The following is a 21,154-nucleotide window of genomic DNA, read 5'->3' on the forward strand; positions in this document are numbered from 1 at the left end:
CCTTCCACACTCACTCACTCGCACTCTAACCACACGTTGCTATTTATCACATTTTTCGACTGATGTGAAAACAAATGTGATGATCAATCATGCATTGTACCAGAATTCTTAGTTGAAGTCAGTGAGATACTCACATGGCACGGAGATGTATGGTTTTTGGACTTGCTCCCACACAAGTCTATGTATTTGATGGATATGGAAAAGCTGTGTGAGTGTCTGCCGTGTGTATAGAGATGTTTTGTAAAGACCGGGCATCTGTCGGCAGCCGTCCAGGTAACTGAGATTGTTTGTCTGTGTTCCTGGAATGGGAATGTTTCTCCTGACACATTTTTATTATACCACTGTTCTCACTGTGATTCATGTGTTTCAGCTGTGGTCTATCATCCATAATCATCCGCAACCTTTCACTGAATATTGCTCTTTCTTTTTCCCCCTCCCTTCCTTTTTCTTTTTTTGAATACAATCATATGTGACAAAGTATAATGTGAACTCTGTGTTCTGGCTTGCTGAACGTGTTGTTTGCGTGTCACTTTAGCATGCGTCTGCATACCCGCCTTTTTATCTCACTGGCTCGTGTCCAGATATCTCATTCTTGAACGGTAGAGGAAAACTGAGATTGAACTGGCTCTTTATCTCTAACCCATTTCCTCGTTCCTGTTTTTGGACAGATTATCCCCCCGCTCATAGACCTCAATCAGAACCGCAGTAAGCTGAAACTGTACATCGGCCACCTCACGGCCCTCTGCCACGAGAGAGACCCGCTCATCCTGCAGGATCTAGCCCCGCCCTCAGCATACCACCGCAGCCAACGGGACGCCTGGGAGGAGGAGCTGCAGAAGATGAGCCCCGAACAGGTAACACAAGGAGACAGCTTTTGAATGTGTATTATATTACACGTACCCATTGTGAAAAGGTTTGGACATTTTAGTATCATTCATTGCCTTAACTTGAATGTTTTGTCATTATTAAATTTGTTAGATTATAAGTTCAATGTTGCATTGATTAATGTCACCAAATTAAACAATATAAACCAGGGTGTGCCCAAACTTTCGGATGAAGGGTCAAAAATTAAATATCATTGGGAGCCGTCGGCTGAAAATACACATACCAAACAAAACTACAAAACATAATCACATTTAACACAGTGGAGTTCAATGCTGAATACACTTGGCCTTTGCCTTGATTCACTCATCAATGTCTCAAAGTCAAAGTTGTATTTACATTTTGAACAAAATCGGCTTAATTTACACCATTTAAATTTAAATATTTAATTTCAAATAGCTTTTTTTGTAGCTTAACAATAAAACAAACTAATAAAAGGTTACATTAAATTGGAAATTACAATCTCTAAACTATTCTCAGATGGAATGGCGGGTCGAATCAAAGGTTATCATGGTCCAGCTTTGACCTAGTTTGGGCACCTCTGCTATAAACTTTTACCGTAAAATAAATGTTTACCTACTCTTACCTACTTTTCACAGTTCCATTTAGCACATAACATTGGTGTGTTTCTAATGTCTAAGAGCAGTCAAGGTACATCGGGTACTTGGATTTGTCACCCATTGATTATTGGAGCCATCTGGACTGGCCCATGCGGCCCTTAGCTGACGCTAACGTTCACTGTCTATAAATCTCCTATTGGCTTTAAGAATCAGTCCGGCTCTGTGTAAATGCCATTAGTCCTCTTTATAGAGTGGAATGTGTTCCTACAGAAAATAAATAGACCAATATATTGTGTTTTATTAGCTTCATTTACTGTTACTTTAACAAAAGCAAACCAAAACGCTACCCAAGGCTCACTTAAAGACGGGGGCGAGCCAAGAGTGGAGGAAGAGGGGCTGAGAAAGACGTCGAAAAAAAAAGAAGAGCAACTGGAATGGCGCGATAAAGAAAAGGAGTGTCAGCATTTGGACGGCGAAAGAAAGAAGCGTTTGAGGAGGTAGTGGCTGGATTTAGTCTCTCCATGATGAACGATCCCCTCTCCGTAATAAATGCATGTGTGGATCCATTTTCCCTACTTCACTTTGAACCCATTGCCATACCTACCTTAACAGTAAATTGTCTGCAAACGGACACTGGGTTTAGTCCCTGCGTCGGTGCGTCCCAGTTCTGCATCCATCCCCAATGCTTTTTGTAACATCAGAAAAATAAATTGTCTGGAAGTCTACATATACATTATACTCGTTTTAAATCGGCCCCATTCCTCAAGAGGAGAGGAGAGTGATCTGCTGTGATGGTGCCAAGGCTCATACAATGCTCGTGTGTTTCACTGCACGGGGAACTATCTGCTTGGCAGGTTTTTGGCTCGCTCTGACATTATTGAAATGCATTTTTTTATGTGGGCTGCCTGATGACAAGCCGTTGGCCAGCGAACAAATAATGTTTAAGATTTTTAGTTTGCTGCAAGTAAACTTTGTTCCAAAAATTGGCACTTTCCGAGGGACTTTTCTCCCCCCTGTACTTGCTTAATATGAGGTAGGGAGACGTCTTTACATTTTATTTTCCTTTGAGAGAGAGAAATTTCATCAGACTTTATGGACAGGACTTAGAGGTTGCATGACCTTTTCGAGGCTACTGCATTGTGTAAACAACATGTCTGTTCTGCAGGTTTTAAATCAAATTCCAATGCAATTAAAAGGGACCCCATTAATGCAAAAGATCTTATTATCTTATCTTGCGATTCTTATTCATCTCTTCCGGCTTTTCCTGAAAGTTGGCATCAGAAGCAATAGACTCCGACTGTTTTCCTTTGGTCTGTTATTCCTTCTGAACCTTCTCTGAGGTCAACGATCTTATGTTTATCTTGTCCAAACTATCGATGACAGTGTTTAGAAAGCACCGGGTGATAAGAACTGCTGAACCTCCATTTGGGTTCTCAGACAAATGAGTCCTCTTTAGTGACGTCACTTTCGTGAGAGAGGAGTCGTGTGGAGCTTGCAGGTTTGTGCAACACTTGGCAGCCTTATTTCACCTTGGCATATTCATGTCAGGCACATGAAGGCAGAGATAATGAATATTTCAGGTTTCACCGGTTAGGCTTTACCTCTCAAACATTTACACATATATCAGGGTTTTTCCCCTCCAAATCCAATAGCTTGAAGATATTTAGAGTTTCGCTATCCATATGGTATCCACATGTCCAGGATCCAGCTCATTCTTCAGTTACATGTCCTACATGTAAGACACAATCCGCTTGAAGACACTTTTGGTCTTTCTCTGATGGTGGAATCACTTGCAGATGGTGGATTGGACGAGTTGCCGGCGTTCACAAGCCTGTTTGATTGATGTCTTCTTTGACCTCTCTTCTTTCCTTTGCGTTGGGAGTGTAGCACATTACATTAGTGTTCTCTCTGCGCTGCAGTTCACCCATTTAGATCCCTTCAGCACGGAAGATGCCAGAACAGGCCTGTTTGGCCATGACAGGCTCAAATTGACGAGAAAAGTCTGGGCTCATTATTGGCTTATTTAGTGTGTTCTGTTCAGTCCATTATTGTTAGTAACGTCCACATGAATTTACTTGTGGTGTCTTTTGATGGCACGTATGCCTCTCCATACACCCTAAAGTGGCTCGATTTGGGAGGGGGCCTCCATGCTAATCATCATTCTTATAAACCAAGTTATTAGTAACTAATTGAATGGCCCTTGTGGCACCGTCGCCATCCAGTCCATTGAGGATTGAGGTTGGTGTCCGCTATGCCCAGTCCTCTACTAATGACAAGACTCTTGCATTCAAAATGTGCTTTAGTATTTACGAGGGGCCGCACACTGTTGGAGCCCTTGCCCTTTCTTTGAAGCTAAACATTGATCTTTTAATTAACAGTTTTTATGGGCTTCCTTTTTACTGGCCTGGCACTCCAAGCTGGCACAAAGCTGGGTAATGTTGGGAGTTTTGCCCTGATTTCCTTTGTCTCTCACACAGTTTATAGCACATAAAGACACTTTTCTTTTTGTTTCTTTCCTCTTAAAGGCATGGATGAGTGTATTACCATTTATTTCTTTCTGAACAGAAAAGAACACTATTTTGAACAATCTCTCGCCCAGCATTGTTTTGGACAATTTCACTGTATGGATAAAAACTTCTGAAAAACTCTTCAAAATCTTTCTTTGGTTTTGTTTTACAGACGGTGCTTAGATTAAGGCTTCATTTACACAGCAATGATGTAGCCAAAAACGTAAAAAATAAATGTTTTCCCTTGCGTTTTAATGTTTAATGTTTTCAAAATGATCTGCAAAAATGGGCAGAATCTCTGCATTGCGTATGCCAGACCAGCTTTTTCTGCGGTCATCTTCTTTCTAAGGTAGGAAGTGACGATGTGCCATTGGTGTCTCAGGGCTTGTGTGTAAGATCCATATCTCCACTGTAAATCCACTTTTCTGATTACTCATTGGCATACCTGCCAACCCTCCTGTTTTCCCAGGATCTTCCCATATTTTACAATTCTATCACACTATCATCCAGTCAAGGTATTTTAACATATTTTTAATCTTTTTATGAAGCATTAAAGGGGCCGATCCTCCCTATAGGCAACCCATTCCGTCGAACCACTAGGGGACGCCCCTTGCTCTTAAATGTGAATCTGTTCTGTGCTTTCATTTTGTTCAGGCATGGAAACACCTTAAAATAAATATGAAAATGGCGGGATTCCCTTCCTTTTCTTCTCAGGCGCAGTTGCCCCTTCTATACAATCTTCAAAGCAGTCAGTTCATGTAGTGGTGCGTGACTGTCAGACGTGCTCCATAGTGATAAATAGACGTGGTTTCCCAAACGAATTCTGTATATGCAATTAAAAATGAAGCGAAAGCGACACTGGGATTTGGCTATGTGTTTGAACAGACATATAACACTAATAATGATAATAATAATATTGAAACATATCGATCTCATTAGGTTTTCTTTTAAACAGAACAAATTTTGTCTTAAATTAGCATAAAAAGTTAGGAAAGCAATCAAATGCTTTCAAAGATCTGTTTATTTTTTAAAGTTATGCCTTATTTTCACATCCCAATATTGACAGATATGAGCATTAGCAAACATTTGAGCAACAACACTACCACATACAGTACTATGCCATTGTTGTGTGTTTGTTCACACTTGCCTTGAATCAACATTGAACATCTTCCTAAACATGTACATTCCAAACATTTTCGGGTGTTTACATGGACTTGACAATGGCGGCATTTTTAAAATCTTCCACTTTGTAAACAGTTTTCAGATTTATGCATCATCCAGCCTTAAAATGCCATTGTCTTCTAAACTTTTGGGTTGAAAACATCATGGTAAATGGCCTCAAATCGAGCATTAGCCCATAGTTCAATTAGAACATTTGAGTACTTTTTAGAGAAATAAAAATCATTACTAGCAATTATCTTTAAACAATACAACAAGGCACTGATGTATTTTAAGATCAGCCAATGCAACTTCCTCTAAGTTGAAACCACTGAGACTTCAATTTTAATCTCAGACTATAGGCTCATGTCTCGTCTGTGAATCCAGGAGTTAGTGTTTCCCAACTCTTTTCCAAAGCTTTTGTTCTTTCGCTCCTAATGGCGACTGATGCAGTTCCTTAGACAGGAAAATCAAAGATTGCTCAATCAAGCTATACACAGTCCTGCCAGAAATCACCAGTATAGACTAATCAGGTCGCAGACAAGAAGATCATAATGCACCCAAAAACACACACTTGTGAATTCACACTCATTTATCACTTACACTCCGCCAGACCGCCCCATTAGGACTCAGTGCCAGCTCGTCCTCTGTTGTGGTCAATGCTTCTTTTATTACTCGTCCTCCTTGCCTGCTCTGTTTATGGCGTAATGTTGTTTTATTTGGTTTGAGCTGTTCACAGGATGTTACTGCATCTCTGTTTAAACGGCTGGAATGCAGGAAGGTGATTAAGCAGTCGCTGAAAGAACCACTCAGTCATACAACCCACAGAGCCAACAAAGACAATAGACTCACCAAAAACGCACCTCATTTAGATGAAGAATTGCTGTTTTCAGGAACAAAAACACAATTATTGTGCATTGTACATTTGATAAGGTCTTTAGAGTTTAGCTTAAGGGTTATTAGGTTGTAATAAATACGCTAGTGTGAAAAAGGACTGTGGTGGTATTGTTGCTGATGTAGTGTACATTTAAAAATAAATAAATAAATAAATAAATAAATAAATATATATATATATATATATATATATATATATATATTTATATATATATATATATATATATTTATATATATATATATATATATATATATATATATATATATTTATTTATTTATATTTATATAATATTTTAGGGAAATTCTAGAAAAAAATGTTTTATTATATATTTTATTACCATTGCTTTTTAAAGCATGCTATTTTCTGTATATTTAGCTGTATTTATGCGTCAAACACAAAAAGTGTTAAGCATGAAAACAGTGTTATACAGATCTAGATAGTGTTTTTATTTGTATGTGTCCATGAAAACCAGTGTTGGGGAAAGTTACTTTTGAAAGTAATGCATCACAATATTGAGTAACTGCTCCAAAAAGTAACTTACTTTAACTAGTAACATTTTAGGATAAGTAATCCATTACGTTACTTTTGAGTTACTTTTTCTGATGCTTGATCTGTTTCAAAACTTGCTGGATTTGTTTCTTTTTTTCCTTTTTTCTTTTTTTAAATTAAGGAGCTCTGCAATTAACAACGCATTGTATATCCTACACCTTTAGTTACCTTAAAAAGCTCATATCAAAAAATAATGATGTAGGATAATCTTATCTTCTGAGAACTTCCTGACCCTCAATTTATATGCCATACTTACAGATTAACAAAAGTGTAAAGCAATGCATTTACTACTTTTTTGATTTATTAGTGATGTAAAATCACTCTCCATTGAGACAATCCCCTTTTCCATTTCTTTGATCCGTTCAGAATAATGAGAAAACATCCATTGCAGAAATGTAAGCAAAAACTATGTTGCTTTCTTTTGGTTTTTGTCTGTTTCGCCATTTTCTCATTGTGTGCAGTATTCAATATGTCTGTTTTTTTTACTTTAATTCAGCTTTTTTTGTTTGTTTGTTTGTTTTTTAAAAAAAAAAGCTAACTAATTAAACTAAAAAGTAACTCACTTTTGGCGATTTCTACCTACCTAACTTTAAATAGCATCAGTTCTTGATCCTAGTAAGCTTTAATACAATTTAAGCTTTACTGTGGTAGAAAGTTTAATGTTAAAAAATATGAAAACGTTATGAAGGCATTAGAAAAAAAAATTGTACTGTGTTCAATATTTGTTTTCTCATATACAAACACAATTCAATTCAATTTTTGGTTTATTTCTGTAGCGCTTTTACAATGTAGATTATGTCAAATCAGCTTAACATAGAAGATTATAGTAGATTGAAGCGGTGTCTTTCCAGTTTTCGGAGTTTAAGTTCAGTTCAGTGTGGTTTAATTTTCACTGTTTAAAGTGCAAATCCATCCAAGCGTGAACCTCAAGTCCTGAACCAAGCAAGCCAGAGGCGACAGCGCCAAGGAACAAACTTCACCAAATGACGAAAGTGAAGAAAAAAAAAACATGTCGTCTCTGGCCAAACTTCTTGTGCAGAGCTGCAGTCTAGGTGCCGGAGACTGGAAAACTCTAGACGTCCATTGCAAAGGACATTAATGTAAAAACCTAGAAAAAATATAGCTTGAAAGCAAAGTGTCGCATGAGTTTATATTTTAAATTTGATAAAGATAGCATGCAAAATAGGATTTCTGTAAAAAGTTTTCTGAGACTTTCCTTTTTGAAAAGTATTGCAATACCTTACTCGTTACTTAGAAAAGTAATATTATTACGTAACTTGTAATGCGATACCCCCAACACTGATGCATACTATGATGTACAGAAGAGGCCAAACAAAAATTTCATTCAGTGTGACAATAATATACATATCCAAAATAATAAAGAATCACAGTCCAACCCTAAAAATGACATGATTTTTTAAATTCGATATTGAAGTTTTAAGCCAATGAAATAAAATCATGTTTGAATAATAATAATAAGCAAATGCTATTCCATTTTTATATAAATATATTGGTTACAGTGAAAGTCAATGGAATATATTTTCACCTTATTGTGTTTGAATAATAATAATAATAATAATAATAATAATTAAATACATAAATACATAAATAAATAAATAAATGCAATTCCATTTTACATAAAAATATTGCTTACAGTGAAAGTCAAAGATATATAATTTCACCAAAATTTTTGACATTTAATTTTTCTTGCAACATTAAAGTATATACTTCATGACAAGTACAGACTACATGCATTCAGTATTTTTTAATGTGTATACATTTTTTTTCTTCACTTTTACACATTCAATATGATGCAGACACCTAAGCAAAACATGCTATCTTTGATTCACACACACACACGCATAAAGATAATAAAAATTAGTTACAGTGAAAGTCAATAGCATATAACTTCTCCTCATTATGTTTGAATAACAACAACAATAATAATAATAATAATAATAATACTTATTATTATTATTTAAATCAATAAATAAATAAATAAATAAATTCTATTCCATTTTTACCTAAATATATTGACTTCGGTGAGTCAATGAGATATAATTTCACCTATATTTTTGACATTTAATTTTTCTTAGTGTAGACGTGCATTCAATGTTTTTTTTATATGTATAAAATCCCTATTGCACATTCAATATGATGCAGACACCTAAGCGGAACATCATGTCTTTGACCCACATACACACGTGCATAACAGCATGGTGCTTATTTGTTGGTTTGAATAGCTCCTTATGAATATTTCCTTGAGAGAATGCAGTCATGTGTGACATTGTCCACAGCTGCAAGACGCCTGGCTCCTGCACTGCAGCTGCGTCTCTGATGAGCATTCATTGTTTGATGAAAGTTACTGTCAGTTATGTTCTGTGGCCAGTTTTACCTCGTCTCTCATAACGTTTGAGTCCGCTGTTTACTTTAGAGACTGCTGATCTAAGATCAGTATGTAAAGTTTACAATCTTGGAGGAGAGAAGCGGAGCACTCGACCGCCCTTGGCCAAAGTCATCTGGCTGTGATCTGGCAGCACAAAGCCAGCTGTATAAATAGGGGAGAGTCTTGCATTTTACGGGTCACTCTGAATAAAACATGAACTAGGGAAGATTGATTATTAATGACCTCAGGGCTGGAACAGAAATAATCTGTTAGGCCTTGAGTCCTCCATTCCTTTTCTTTTTCTCAGCGCACCTTCATCCGTCTTTCGCTCACTTCTCCTCTCCGATTGGCACTCCGATAGATGTTTATTTTAGCCATCTGTTTTCAGACGTTCCCTTTCGGATGGATCAAGAGTTCAGTAAGGATCCATGCAGATTTTGTGATGATTCACAGCCTCACACCTGTCAGAGCTGGCATGGGATCTCTGTGTGGGCTCCAATGGCGGTCCGTGAGGGAGTTTTCCAGGGAGGCTGATATTTAAATCAAGCCAGTAATAGATTGTAGTTGGTTTTGATAATCATGTCGTCTTTTTGGATTGTGAGTAATGTTCCATCCTGTGCTCCGTCGTTATGGGATCTTTTTATATGGCTCTGTCATTCGTTTTTATGAGATGCTTCAATTATTCGGACGTTGTCAGTATTTTGGCTGAGTTCGATGGTCTTTCCTCACCTGTTGCATATGGAAGCGATACTGAAAGCTAATTGGCTTGAAGTATTCCCTCTGATGCACATGAAAGTAAATTCCAGTAATTGTTTTGTCTTTTTGGACAGATTTGGAAGCATAATCTTCGGCTATGATTGGTCTGTTTTGTGCGTCACATTGTAAGGACATATCTAAAATGACCGATATAGAGAACAGATATGTTTTCACAATCCATTCTGAGCCCAAAAAATTCACAAAAATAATAAACAATTATATAATTATCAATGATATAATTGTTACATATTTGTTTTTTTTTTTTGTTTTTTTTATCTTTGCATTTATTAGATTAGATTAGATTAGATTTAACTTTATTGTTATTACACATGTACAGGCAAGGAAACAAAATGCAGTTTAGGTCTGAACAGGAGTGCAATAGCAGTGCAGGATAGAGGTATAAGTAATAAAGTAAAGTAAGTGCAATTATTGAAAAACTAAGGTGATATTTACAGATGGATGTACTATTAACATTACATACAGGTTGTATTAACTATGATCAGAGATTCACAATAAATGAATATCTGTACAGGTTGCTATTAATAATCAGAAGGGTGCAGATAGATATAAACATAATTACAAATGTATATGTAGAGTGGGTATGTACAGTTCAAATGAATGAATCAGTGCAGTGTAGTGCATAAATATGTGCAATTTTTACATTTTTAAATGTGCAAATGTTAAAAAGTGCAGTGATTATGATTATGTGCAGTGATATTTATTTAATAGTTACTGTAAATATACCATCTTCTTCAAAAAAACTAATTTATGTTTAGCACTGTTATAGTTTTATAAAATGAACATTAAATATATATTATAAAAAATATAACGTCATATTTGAATTCATTTACAGCTTATTTTAATTTTTTTATTTATTTTCTATGATTATTATTATTTTTATTAGAATATATTGTTATTGTACTACAATTTAACGAAAAATAATTTAGTTTTTCTTATTTGGTTTATTCTCTTAATATAATATAGACCATTTGTTGAAAATAATTTACTGTAGATTATGTTTCATTTATTTATTAGCATATTTATTGAAATTCATTAACTATATGAATGCTTCTAGTTGTGGATCACAATTTTAATATCAGTGCATCTCTTATTTTATTTATCAGTTTAGCTTTTGATGGGTCAGATTTCTGTCTTCAAATCCATCCCAGAAAGGATCAACGTTTATCCTTTTTCTCATTACTTTATTTATATGAGGGCAGCACGGTGGCACACTTGGTAGCACAATCACCTCACAGCAAGAAGGTCGCTGGTTTAAGCCCCGGCTGGGTCAGTTGGCATTTCTGTGTGAGTGTTCTCCCTGTTTAGGCGTGGGTTTTCACCAGGTGCTACAGTTCCCCCACAGTCCAAAGACATGTGCCACAGGTGAATTGAATAAGCTAAATTGGCCGTAGCGTATAGTTTTCTTAGTCTATCTGTGCTTTAACCAATCAGGTTAAAACACCTATATGTATGACGCAGTTATGACGATATGCAGGAGTATAATTGTTGTTGATTTGTGATTGTAAGCAGATCGACCTACGAACTCATTTGCAAGTGTTAAAGTTAGCTTCTGCTGATAACACTGCAAACTATCTTCAGTAAACTTTCTTTTTAATTAAATCTCTGACTCCAGCTCTTCCTCATCTGATAGACTCGTCATTTTTGGTTTCAAACTGTACACATTACATTCATTTCAATACATATTTGAGGCTCCGCCCCTTTAACTCCTCTAAATGACCGACACTGGTGGCCTGTTCAGGAAGGAGTGCTGGTTAAAAGCAACATGAGCTGGTCCTGGATCAGCCCCCTGATGTGCCGTGTTGGCGACTGCAGTGCGTCTGTGCCCGGTGGGGCGGGCTTGAGGCTGACAGGGCCATGAATCCAGGGCTGCATAAGTGCAGTGTAATTTAAACGGGCAGGAAATGGGGGTAAACATAGTGGAACAAGCCCACAACCCGCACAGCCACGATTAATGAAAACACATGGAGCCGGAGCATATGCTGCTGTAAGTGGGCCTTTACATTACGAGCGTCTCTTTTTCATTTACTCACATCATTGTTCGAGTAATGCTGTGCATCGGTAATAGCAGTAGTCATCGATAAGTCACAGAGGTGTGTGGCTGCAGACGTTTTCCAAGTGGTAGAGACGTCTGAACAGTGGTTGTCTGAATGAACAATCCTATAAACAAAAGATTCACAGAGACACAAAATGAGACACAGAGGCGTCATAGTCTGACTGTATATAGATTTTTTAATGTGTTGATTGCTAAAGCAAGCATCAGTAAGGTTGTTGTCAGGATTTTAAATAAAAATTCCCAAGACTCAGGAAAGTTTTAATGTTCTTGCAGCAAGGGAACAATACAGAAGAAACACAAGAGGTTCCATTCTAGTTGCTCAAAGAGGAGCCCACGAGGCAAGTTTATATACAGGCATACAAACAGATGATGAAGCACTGTCTTTAATCATTGGTCTAAATAGATTGTTTGGTAGAATCCTATTGATCCTAAATTATATTGATATCAAATCATTTTCAGCACAATATTCCTGCAACTGGCACATTCCAACCATTCAATTGATTGAACACTACAGTTGAGCATGCTATATCAAGAAGCACAAGTATTTATAACATTAACTTTAGGCTTCTTTAATATATAAAATAAAAAATATATAAAAAAAATATATAAGTAAAATATATGGAAATGGATGAAATATATTTATCTTAACAGTTGTTCAGTCTTCCCGGCAACTAGCTCTCTGCAGCTCTCACATGGTCACCCTCTGAAGCTAAGAAGGGCTGTGCCCTATTAGTACCCGCATGGGAGACCACATGGGACAACTATGTTGCTGCCAGAAGTGGTGTTAGTGAGGGCAGCAGGGGATGCTCAACCCCCAAATGTGGGTCCTAACACCCCAGTATAGTGAAGGGGACTCTATACTGCTCAGTGAGCACCGTCTTTCGGATGAGACGTTAAACCGAGGTCTTGACTCTCTGAGGTCGTGAAAAATCCCAGGATGTCCTTTGAAAACCCCTGCATCCTGGCCAAATTTGCCCACTGGCCTCTGTCCATCATGGCCTTCTAACCATCCCCGTATCATAATTGATGGCTTCATCACTCTGTCTCCTCTCCATCAATCAGCTGGTGTGTGGTGTGTGGTTTGGCACAATATGGCTGCCGTCGCGTCATAAAGGTGGATGCTGCACACTGGTGGTGGATGAGGAGTTACTTTGAAGTGTAAAGTGCTTTGACTGTCCAGAAAAGTGCTATATAAATGTAAGGAGTTATTATTATTATTATTATTATTATTATTATTATTATTATTATTATTATTATTATTATAGTTATTATTGAATTACTGTTTTAGGCAGGCCCAAGGTTTTTGAGGTACAGCCTTGAATGATTACTTTAACTTTTTCCTTTTTTGTTTATTTATAATTGTTTGTTATTTGTTTGTTATATTTATTTATGCAAATCTTATTGTTTTACCTGGTTCTTCATAGAACTGACAAAATTTTGTCAAATATATCACAAAGATGGGATTTTTCAACCTTAACAAGCTTTTCAAAAAATCTCTCTAAATACCTTGAGGCATGTTTTGCACAGTGAAATACCGTTGATTTTGATTAGAACATGTAACAAATCAATGTTTTAGACTCTAATCTGAACTGAAGTCTCAAGCACGTCCTGTTACTTTGGTTTCTTTTGTCTTGAGTTTTCTAAATCCCACTCTCGAACGCTGTTTTTATAATACATCGTTTCAACGAGTACTAATCCTGAGGGGGTGCTGACCGGCTAAACCAACACAGCTTCTCAACCGACCCCTAAACATCCAGAGCGAGGCAAAGCAGTCCCCGTCTTCAAAGCAATGCGAGATGAGCCCTCTGTGCCCCGAGCTTGTCAGTTCCAGGGCTCGCTTCTCCTTTATTTTCCCACCCAGCGAATATGTACCTCAAACTCCAGTGCTGGAACAAGGGTTGGTCTCGCAACCCATTCGACTCGGGGCGAGAGGAAGAATAATATATGAAATAAATACCCCCGAATGATGAAACCATAAGCGCGATTGAGCCTTCTCAGCTGGAAGCCGCCAAGGCAAACAGCGAAATACTTCAGCAGGTTTATTGTGATTTTTGCGCCCTGACGAATCGGGTTTTTGCGTTCCCGAACTCATTGCTGGCTTGGGTTACAGCAGCGGAGCCACAACAGCATAAACTACACCAGCTGACGAGCTAGAGAAGCGAACAATTCAGTCATAGCTGTGTTTTAATTTATGTATTTATATGTGTTTATTTGTTCTTCAGTCCTTTGAAAGTGATGAAAAACGGGACTTCAGTCTAAACACAGAATATTTCTGAGGTTTATCGACCAGCTGATGAATCATCCTGCCAAGAGAGAAGCTGTCAGTCTGTAGCGCTGCTTTTCTGATGGCTTTATTTGCGTGTTCGCATGCGACAAAACCCACACCATTTACTGTCATGGCATCTGTTTCGGATTGAACCCTGGCTTGGAAAAAGATACCCTGGTCTATCCTACTCCTTTTTGCTTGCAGTCTAAGCCAGTAGGCAGCCATATTACGAGCCTTACAGCTCATTCAGGGGCTATCAGATTAATAAAATGCATTAAGAATTGAAAAGGGTTTCATGAAACTCTGTGTTCGAAAGCGGGTTGTTTTCCACAAATATTTAATGGCCTGTTGGGCTCTTTTAAAGGCTGAGTGCTTCTATTCTAACCATTCGGGATGGTTTGTTTAGGGAGAGGCCTGTTCCATTAAGATCTGTTGCCATAGAAAAGCAATTGGCTTTTTTTTGACAACTGCAGCGGTGAAATTTCACATCGCTCTGTCTCCTGTGCATTAGCAAACAAGGATTCACAACGGTCTAGGCATGATCGTTAGGAGCAGCTAGGAAAGTTTGCGCCGCTCGGAGCCTGTGGAGGAATGTGGTTGTAATTTATCCCTGTGCATCCTGAAGGCCCTGCGGCAGTTTGGGCTGAGTCATTGGAGGGGAAAAAAAACAACAGCGAAAAAAATATATAAGCGGCGCAAAAAATCAAAACTGGGGCTTTCATCAACTTGTGGTGGGTGTTAACACCGAAGTTATTTCAAATCTGGGTTTCGATCGTGATTGCATCCTTGACTTGACCGCATACTTCGTAATGTGTGCCCCCCCCTCTTCGCCAGAGTCCTTCAGCCTCATTCAAAGTTGCGGGCAGGGGTGCGACTCATGTGTCCGCATTCCCCCTTGAAACTCAATTACACTTGACTGATGGGGTGCACAGATCCGGCCACAGATGAGGCGGAGGGCGGTGCTAATCAGATGCGGTCGCTATGCAGTTGCTTTTTATAAATGTTGACGCCCCCTCCATTCTGATTGGCTCAAATAGAGCAGAATGCATAACGCTACTGGGGTTAGTCGCATAGTCGAGTTCTAAGATCAGAAATTGCGGGTGAAAATGAGGGAGATAAAATGGTGTATTAATCTGCTACTGTGCTATAAGTACAGTAAGAGGATAAGCAAGGGAAAGACAAACAGAGAAAGGGCGAGAGAGATCCCACTTTAAGTGGCTCTTATAAAGCCGCAGAGGCTTCCTGCTCTAATGAGAAGGAAGTGGGGAAAGAGCTCGTCATGAGCTGAACACCATCCAAAGAGACCATTTTTAGAGATATGTTTGTGTGTCTGCTAAGAAGCAGGGTGAGCCAGGGGAAGGATAAGACGAGAGTTAAGAGAGCAAAGAGACTAGTGAAGGGTTTAGTCTAACAAAGATAAAGCAGATTTCAAAGATAGGCGCTTGTAGCATAGCCACTCAACCATAGTCAGCAGGATGGAACGTAAATCCTCTTCTTAAAATTCTCCATTAAGAGTTTGCATTTAGAGACCTGGGGAAAAAATGACAGAGGTAGATTTTTTCTTGCTTTTACAGTTTACTGACCCTAACTTATCCAGTTATACATGTAGAATCGGTTTTACCTACCAGTAAAGTGGCCAAACAGTTTGGTCTGATCTTATGTTTCATTCAGGGTTAAGTTTCTCTGAAAAAAAAAACTTTTTCAAACAGAACCTGTTTTGAAATGCTACATCAATTAGGAACATCTTGAGTATCATTCAGATGTTTATGTAAAGCACAAGGATTGGATGCTGGATTGGAGGAAGAATGCAGTTCAACTAGCTCATTCCTTTTGGGGGGGAAAAAGTGGTGTAGAAGGGAGTGAAACCTTCACCCAGAGTGTGCATCAGGTTGGCAGAGGTAACAGCACACTAGAACCAGCAGAAGAACACCAGAGGGGGGAGCATTTAAAGCTTGGCCTGAAGAGAAGAACCTTCCAGAAAGGAGCTTTGAGTGACTTCATCTTACTTTATTAGAGGAGAAAGGTGGCCCAAAGGTTTTTTGGGGGATTTCCTGAAAAATGTATAGTGGATTGCACCCCAAACTCCCCCCAGCCCCCCCTCGAAACTATGAGGACCTTTTAATATGGTCCCGTGACAAAAGAACACAGTTTCCTGCGAAAGGAGTCATTGTTTTCTCTCCAAATACTGTAGCAGTGTCACATTTAGGGGAGAGGCTAATGGCATTTTTTCTTTATGCAGATTTATTGAACAAAGTCTTGATTGCTTTAGCAGAAGGCAGTCAATTCCCCTACCTAAGATCCCCCTTTATTTCACACTCTCTCATTCTCTTTGATTGGAGCTTGTTCTAGTGTTAGCCTCTCCATTTTTTGACTTCGCTATAGTGTTGGACCTTGCTACTCTCATGTAGCCAGAACTTTAGACTGATGGTCTGGGTTTCATTGCAGCTTTCTTGGGCCAAGAATTACATAGAGGTCAACATGTAGACATGTAAAGCTGTTGGTTTTATTCTGTCATGTTTAATGGTAAGAACATGTCCAGTCTGTGCACCTACACTAACAGACGGATGTGTAACAAATGAATCATTCATTCAAGAACAATGTCTCCTGTCGTCAAGAGCGTTTCATTGATCCTAATAAACACTTATTGTCACAACTACAAACACAAGAGCTTTCTATGTCCATAAGTGGGTTTGATATCCCAATGGCAGTTTGGCCTAGAAATACTGTAGTATTTAACAGATGAGATGGCAGCTTCCTTAAAATCTGATGTGTTTCCAATTTTTGTGTGTCCTGTGCATCAGATGTTCAGCCTTGTGAGACTTATGAGTTAACATTCCCCAACGTCCCACTAAATTGAAGTATCCGGAGGAGTATAGGTTGCGGAGATGACACTGTGTCATCCAAGGTGACGCGGAGAGCGGATTTGCTTGAAGGTTTTGAGTTCTGCCGTTTGATCTCCATGTGCCACTCCAGGCATAAATGTGCAGCCCAGCGTTTGTTGAAACACATCCTTTCTGAGTCATAGTCAGTGCCGTCAGCGCTGTCCAGACTCTACTGTCATCGTCTGACTGTGATGGTCCGCTGCTGTGTTTGTTCTGCTCTCATTAATGCAGCAGTTGTTTGTCAAGACACAAGACTGACCATATGCACACAGTAACACCTGAAAATACTCTGCTGCAATAGCACACCATAGTAGAATCTTCTGTTTCTCATCTTCTCGTGTTTTTGGGTCAAGGCTGGCATGGAGACAGATAATGAGATGGATATTTTCTCAGGATGGTTTGCTTTTATCTGTTATCTTTATAGCTCTGTTTTTGAGAGGATTTCTACTAAGCACACAGTCATAAAATGGGAAGTAATGGTGCCTTTTTGTCACACAAGGGAGCTTCTTCATTATCTGTCTGTCTTGCACCTGTTAACGTTTGTTCAGGTATCAGTTGGATATATGGGGCTTTAATATTTGAAAGGAACTTTTTTGTTTAGTGTGCCATACTTATCATACGTTATCCTCTAGCCCTGACATAAAACACTGTGCTTTACTAATCATTCATTTATTTTCCTTCGCCTTAGTCCCTTATTTATCAGGGGTCGAACTGCCAACTTTTCTGGCATATCATTTATGGAGCGGATGCCCTTCCAGCCACAACTCAGTTCTGGGAAAGCTTTGCTAATCATGCAGAGAATATATTTAATTGTCCAACTCATAACTTGTGAGTTTTTTTTTTTTTTTAAATATTTCGATTTTTCTTACAGGCAGAGTTTAGTGGAATGAATGTTAGTGCTCTAACCTTACTGGGTAATGAAAGCAGAAAGTAGCCCAAAAATTTAACACATAGAAATCTGTGATATGTAAAATGTTGTGACTGGCAGATGTTCCCACTGAGCTTTCAGAGGGAGTAATATAATGGTGTAATCATTAATGTTAATTGGCAGCACCCTAAAAGCAGCATTGCCTTCTTATACATCAGCATGCCTGCTCAATTCTTCTAGGCCAGCTGTGAGTGAGCCACACGTGTGGCAGCGTTGGCCTCCCTCTGGCTAGTTCTTCCTTTCCTCCAGTTCTCCACTGTCTGCTCTTAATGGGGCTTACAGCGGCGGCGCTCTGCCAAGCTGCGCCCTCACGCAGGCCCATACATCAGCCCCCGATGAGGCTCATTAACCCTCCTCTCATGACTCAATACACTCCTCTTTCTCTCGCCCCGTTCGTCTCCATCACGTCTTCGCTTTTCTCCTGGCCAACGTGTCGGACTCCAGCCTCCCAGGAGTGTCGTCACAAGTGACGAGATCAAGTTAAATCGGGCCAGGGCAGCCCTCACCTAACCCACCCCAGACCCAGCGATTGCAATGCGCTCTCTCTCTTTCTCCCTCTCTTTATATATGTGATGTTTTGGGAACACTTTATTTTGATGGTCCCCTTTAAACATTCTTTTGACTGTAACTAAGTTTGAAATTGCATATCAATTAGTCCTCATTAGACTATTAGTGGGCGGCGAGGTGGCACAGCAGGTAGCACTGTCACAGGAAGAAGGTCGCTGGTTCGAGCCTCAGTTGGCATTTCTGTGTTAAGTTTGCATGTTATCGCTGTGTCCGCGTGGGTTTCCTCTGGGTGCCTCCAGTTTCCCCAGCAGTCCAAAGACATGCGGTATAGGTGTGAATGTGAATGTGTGTGAATGAGAGTGTATAGATGTGTCCCAGTACTGAGTTGCAGCTGGAAGGGCATCTGCTGCGTAAAACATATGCTGAATAAGTTGGCGGTTCATTCCGCTGTGGTGACCCTGGATTAATAAAGAGACTAAGCCAAAACGAAAATAAATGAATGAATAAATAGGCTATTAGTAGACTGTTTGCTCTAAGGGGCTGCATGTATAATTTAGGAAACGTCAGTAATAGCGACACAAGTGGTCATTAAGTGAACTGCATCTTATGTAGAATTTAGATTAAACACCCTAAAGCGTGAGTAATTGATAGCCATCACCATTGTGAGCATTCATAATTTCACGTTCTGTCAGTGCTACTCAGGTAATACACTTTATGTTACAAGTGGACAATGAAAGTTTTTTTTTTTGGATCTATTGAGTTTCTTTGCTGGTGTTTTAGATTTACACCAGAAATGCATGATATGCTACTTTAGAAGTAGTTTAAACCCACTGTCATTTAAGAAAGAATAATAATCAATACTTGTTAAAAACTTGTGACATCATCCTCGCTCTACTCCAATGGCACTCATTCCCACCCACACATGACTGCTACAAAAACAACCAATCACAGATCTTGAGCTAAGTATAGTTACATTTACATATTACATACAGGTAATGCACATGCAGGTGTGCATCATGGTACAGCAAAGAGTATGCAGCATTATGAAGGCTACATTGTACCTACTGTGTTTGCGATGCAGATGTATAAATTGGCCTTAAGTCAGGATTATCTTGCTACTAGACTTTATGGTCCCACTTTATATTAAGTGTCCTTAACTACTATGAACTTACCTCAAAAAAATAAATGCAATGTACTTACTGTGTTTATAATCTATTTGAGAACACTTGGGGTGCTTTTGAGTTGGGATAGAGGTTGGGTTATGGACAGGTTTGGTGGCATGGGTAGGTTTAAGAGTGGGTTAAGGTGTAAGGGATGGTCAACAGTGTATTTACAAATGTAATTATAAAAGTTAATTACAGATGTGATTACATACATGTATTTAATTAAGCATAAGTAGAAAGTAAATGCATGTGTTTACACAATAAGTACATTGTAACAAACTATTAGATCCTGTGTAAGTACATATTAGTTAAGGCCACTTAATATAAAGTGGGACCGACTTTTTTTGTACAGTTCAGTCTTAGTTCAAAGCTATAATATATCCAAATATTCTGCAAAACGGTAAACATCTGATTGCAAAATTAATAGTGTAATCAACAGAATGAGTGAGAAGAACCATAAAAATGTAATTTTTTTGAGGAATGTACTTACAATTTATACATCGACTAGCCTGATTAATTTGTCAATCATTTTGTGACAAATGTGGTGCATTTCATGTAAACATGGTTCATAATAAGTGCTTATTTTATTCAGGCATTTATCAAGGTGAAAAATTAACTCCTAAGTTGTAATTAAAACAGGAAATTGAAGAACATTTACAAGAAAATACCATTTCTTTTATTTTCGCCTTTTTAAAATTGGCATTAGCCTTTGAAAAGATTATTTGATTTGACCTCTAATCATCGGTTTTCCATCTGCATAGACTTTCACATCTATGTGTTCACTTATAGTCATATACGTCTCCATTTGTACTCAAAATTGAAACACTCAAGTAACTCTTTTTCCTTCTAATGTAGCTTTTCGTGCCATAAATGTCAGCGTTTTGCATTATTATGCCCGCCTAATTCCCGGCCAGGTCTTAAATCCAGGATTTGACCTGCCCTCTCGCTCACTCCTGGCTCAGAGGCCCCGAGATGGAAAGACTTTTGTTGGCATATCCGTCAGTCTCTCTGCAAACCCTCTCGAAGCCCTAGAGCTCCTAGCATAGAATTAGCCCTAGCTGTGTGGCTCCTCTTCCCTTCCCAGTGTGTTTGCCCTACATTTGTGCAAACAGGCATCTGACAGATCGCTCGGCCTGCCCCCGGTGACCCGTCGGGGCATGTTTTCATTCATTAATTATGAAATAGTCGCGCGATCCAAACCTACACAAAAACACACATGAAAGGGAAACATATTTTATGATGTATGAATATTACTTCCAGTTATTGTTACAGATGTCTTTATCATTAACCTTGTTAAAGTTGGCGTTCGTAGGCCAGGAGAGCCAAAGAAAATACTTCTGTGGGTTTTTGTGAAATATTCCACTTTCTATGGGCTTTGGTTCAGTGGCTTGTGTTCAAATACGAAAAGCAATTTAAAAGCGGTACAGCACCACGAAACGCTGATTGTCCAGATAGGGCCAAACAGAGGCCACAGACCAGGACCTGGTATAGTCTGGGTTCAAAGGGCTCTTAATCAGAGAGTGTGTGCACTGCAAAGTAAATCTTTTTCACAGCAAGAAAACCATTTCCCTTATTTTCAATCTTTATTTCTATAGCGCTTTTACAACGTAGATTGTGTCAAAGTAGCTTAACATAGAAGGT

At 38.7% G+C, this 21,154-nt stretch overlaps 1 protein-coding gene across 5 annotated transcripts in view; it reads left to right on the plus strand.

Moving 5' to 3' along the window:
• Window positions 1–21,154, plus strand: part of erc1b (ELKS/RAB6-interacting/CAST family member 1b) — a 307,170-nt gene that overhangs the window by 279,538 nt on the left and 6,478 nt on the right. For all 5 annotated transcript variants that reach the window (XR_015942247.1, XM_088649956.1, XM_088649957.1 and 2 more), the window contains one exon: window positions 669–854. Coding sequence is in view for 4 of the 5 variants with exons in the window: in XM_088649956.1 (XP_088506082.1) it covers window positions 669–854 (186 nt within the window). In the remaining variant the exon portion in view is untranslated. The remainder of the gene's footprint in view (window positions 1–668; window positions 855–21,154) is intronic.

Source organism: Danio rerio, chromosome 4, assembly GCF_052040795.2.
Source record: "Danio rerio strain M-AB ecotype USA chromosome 4, GRCz13ab, whole genome shotgun sequence".
Taxonomy (NCBI): domain Eukaryota; kingdom Metazoa; phylum Chordata; class Actinopteri; order Cypriniformes; family Danionidae; genus Danio; species Danio rerio.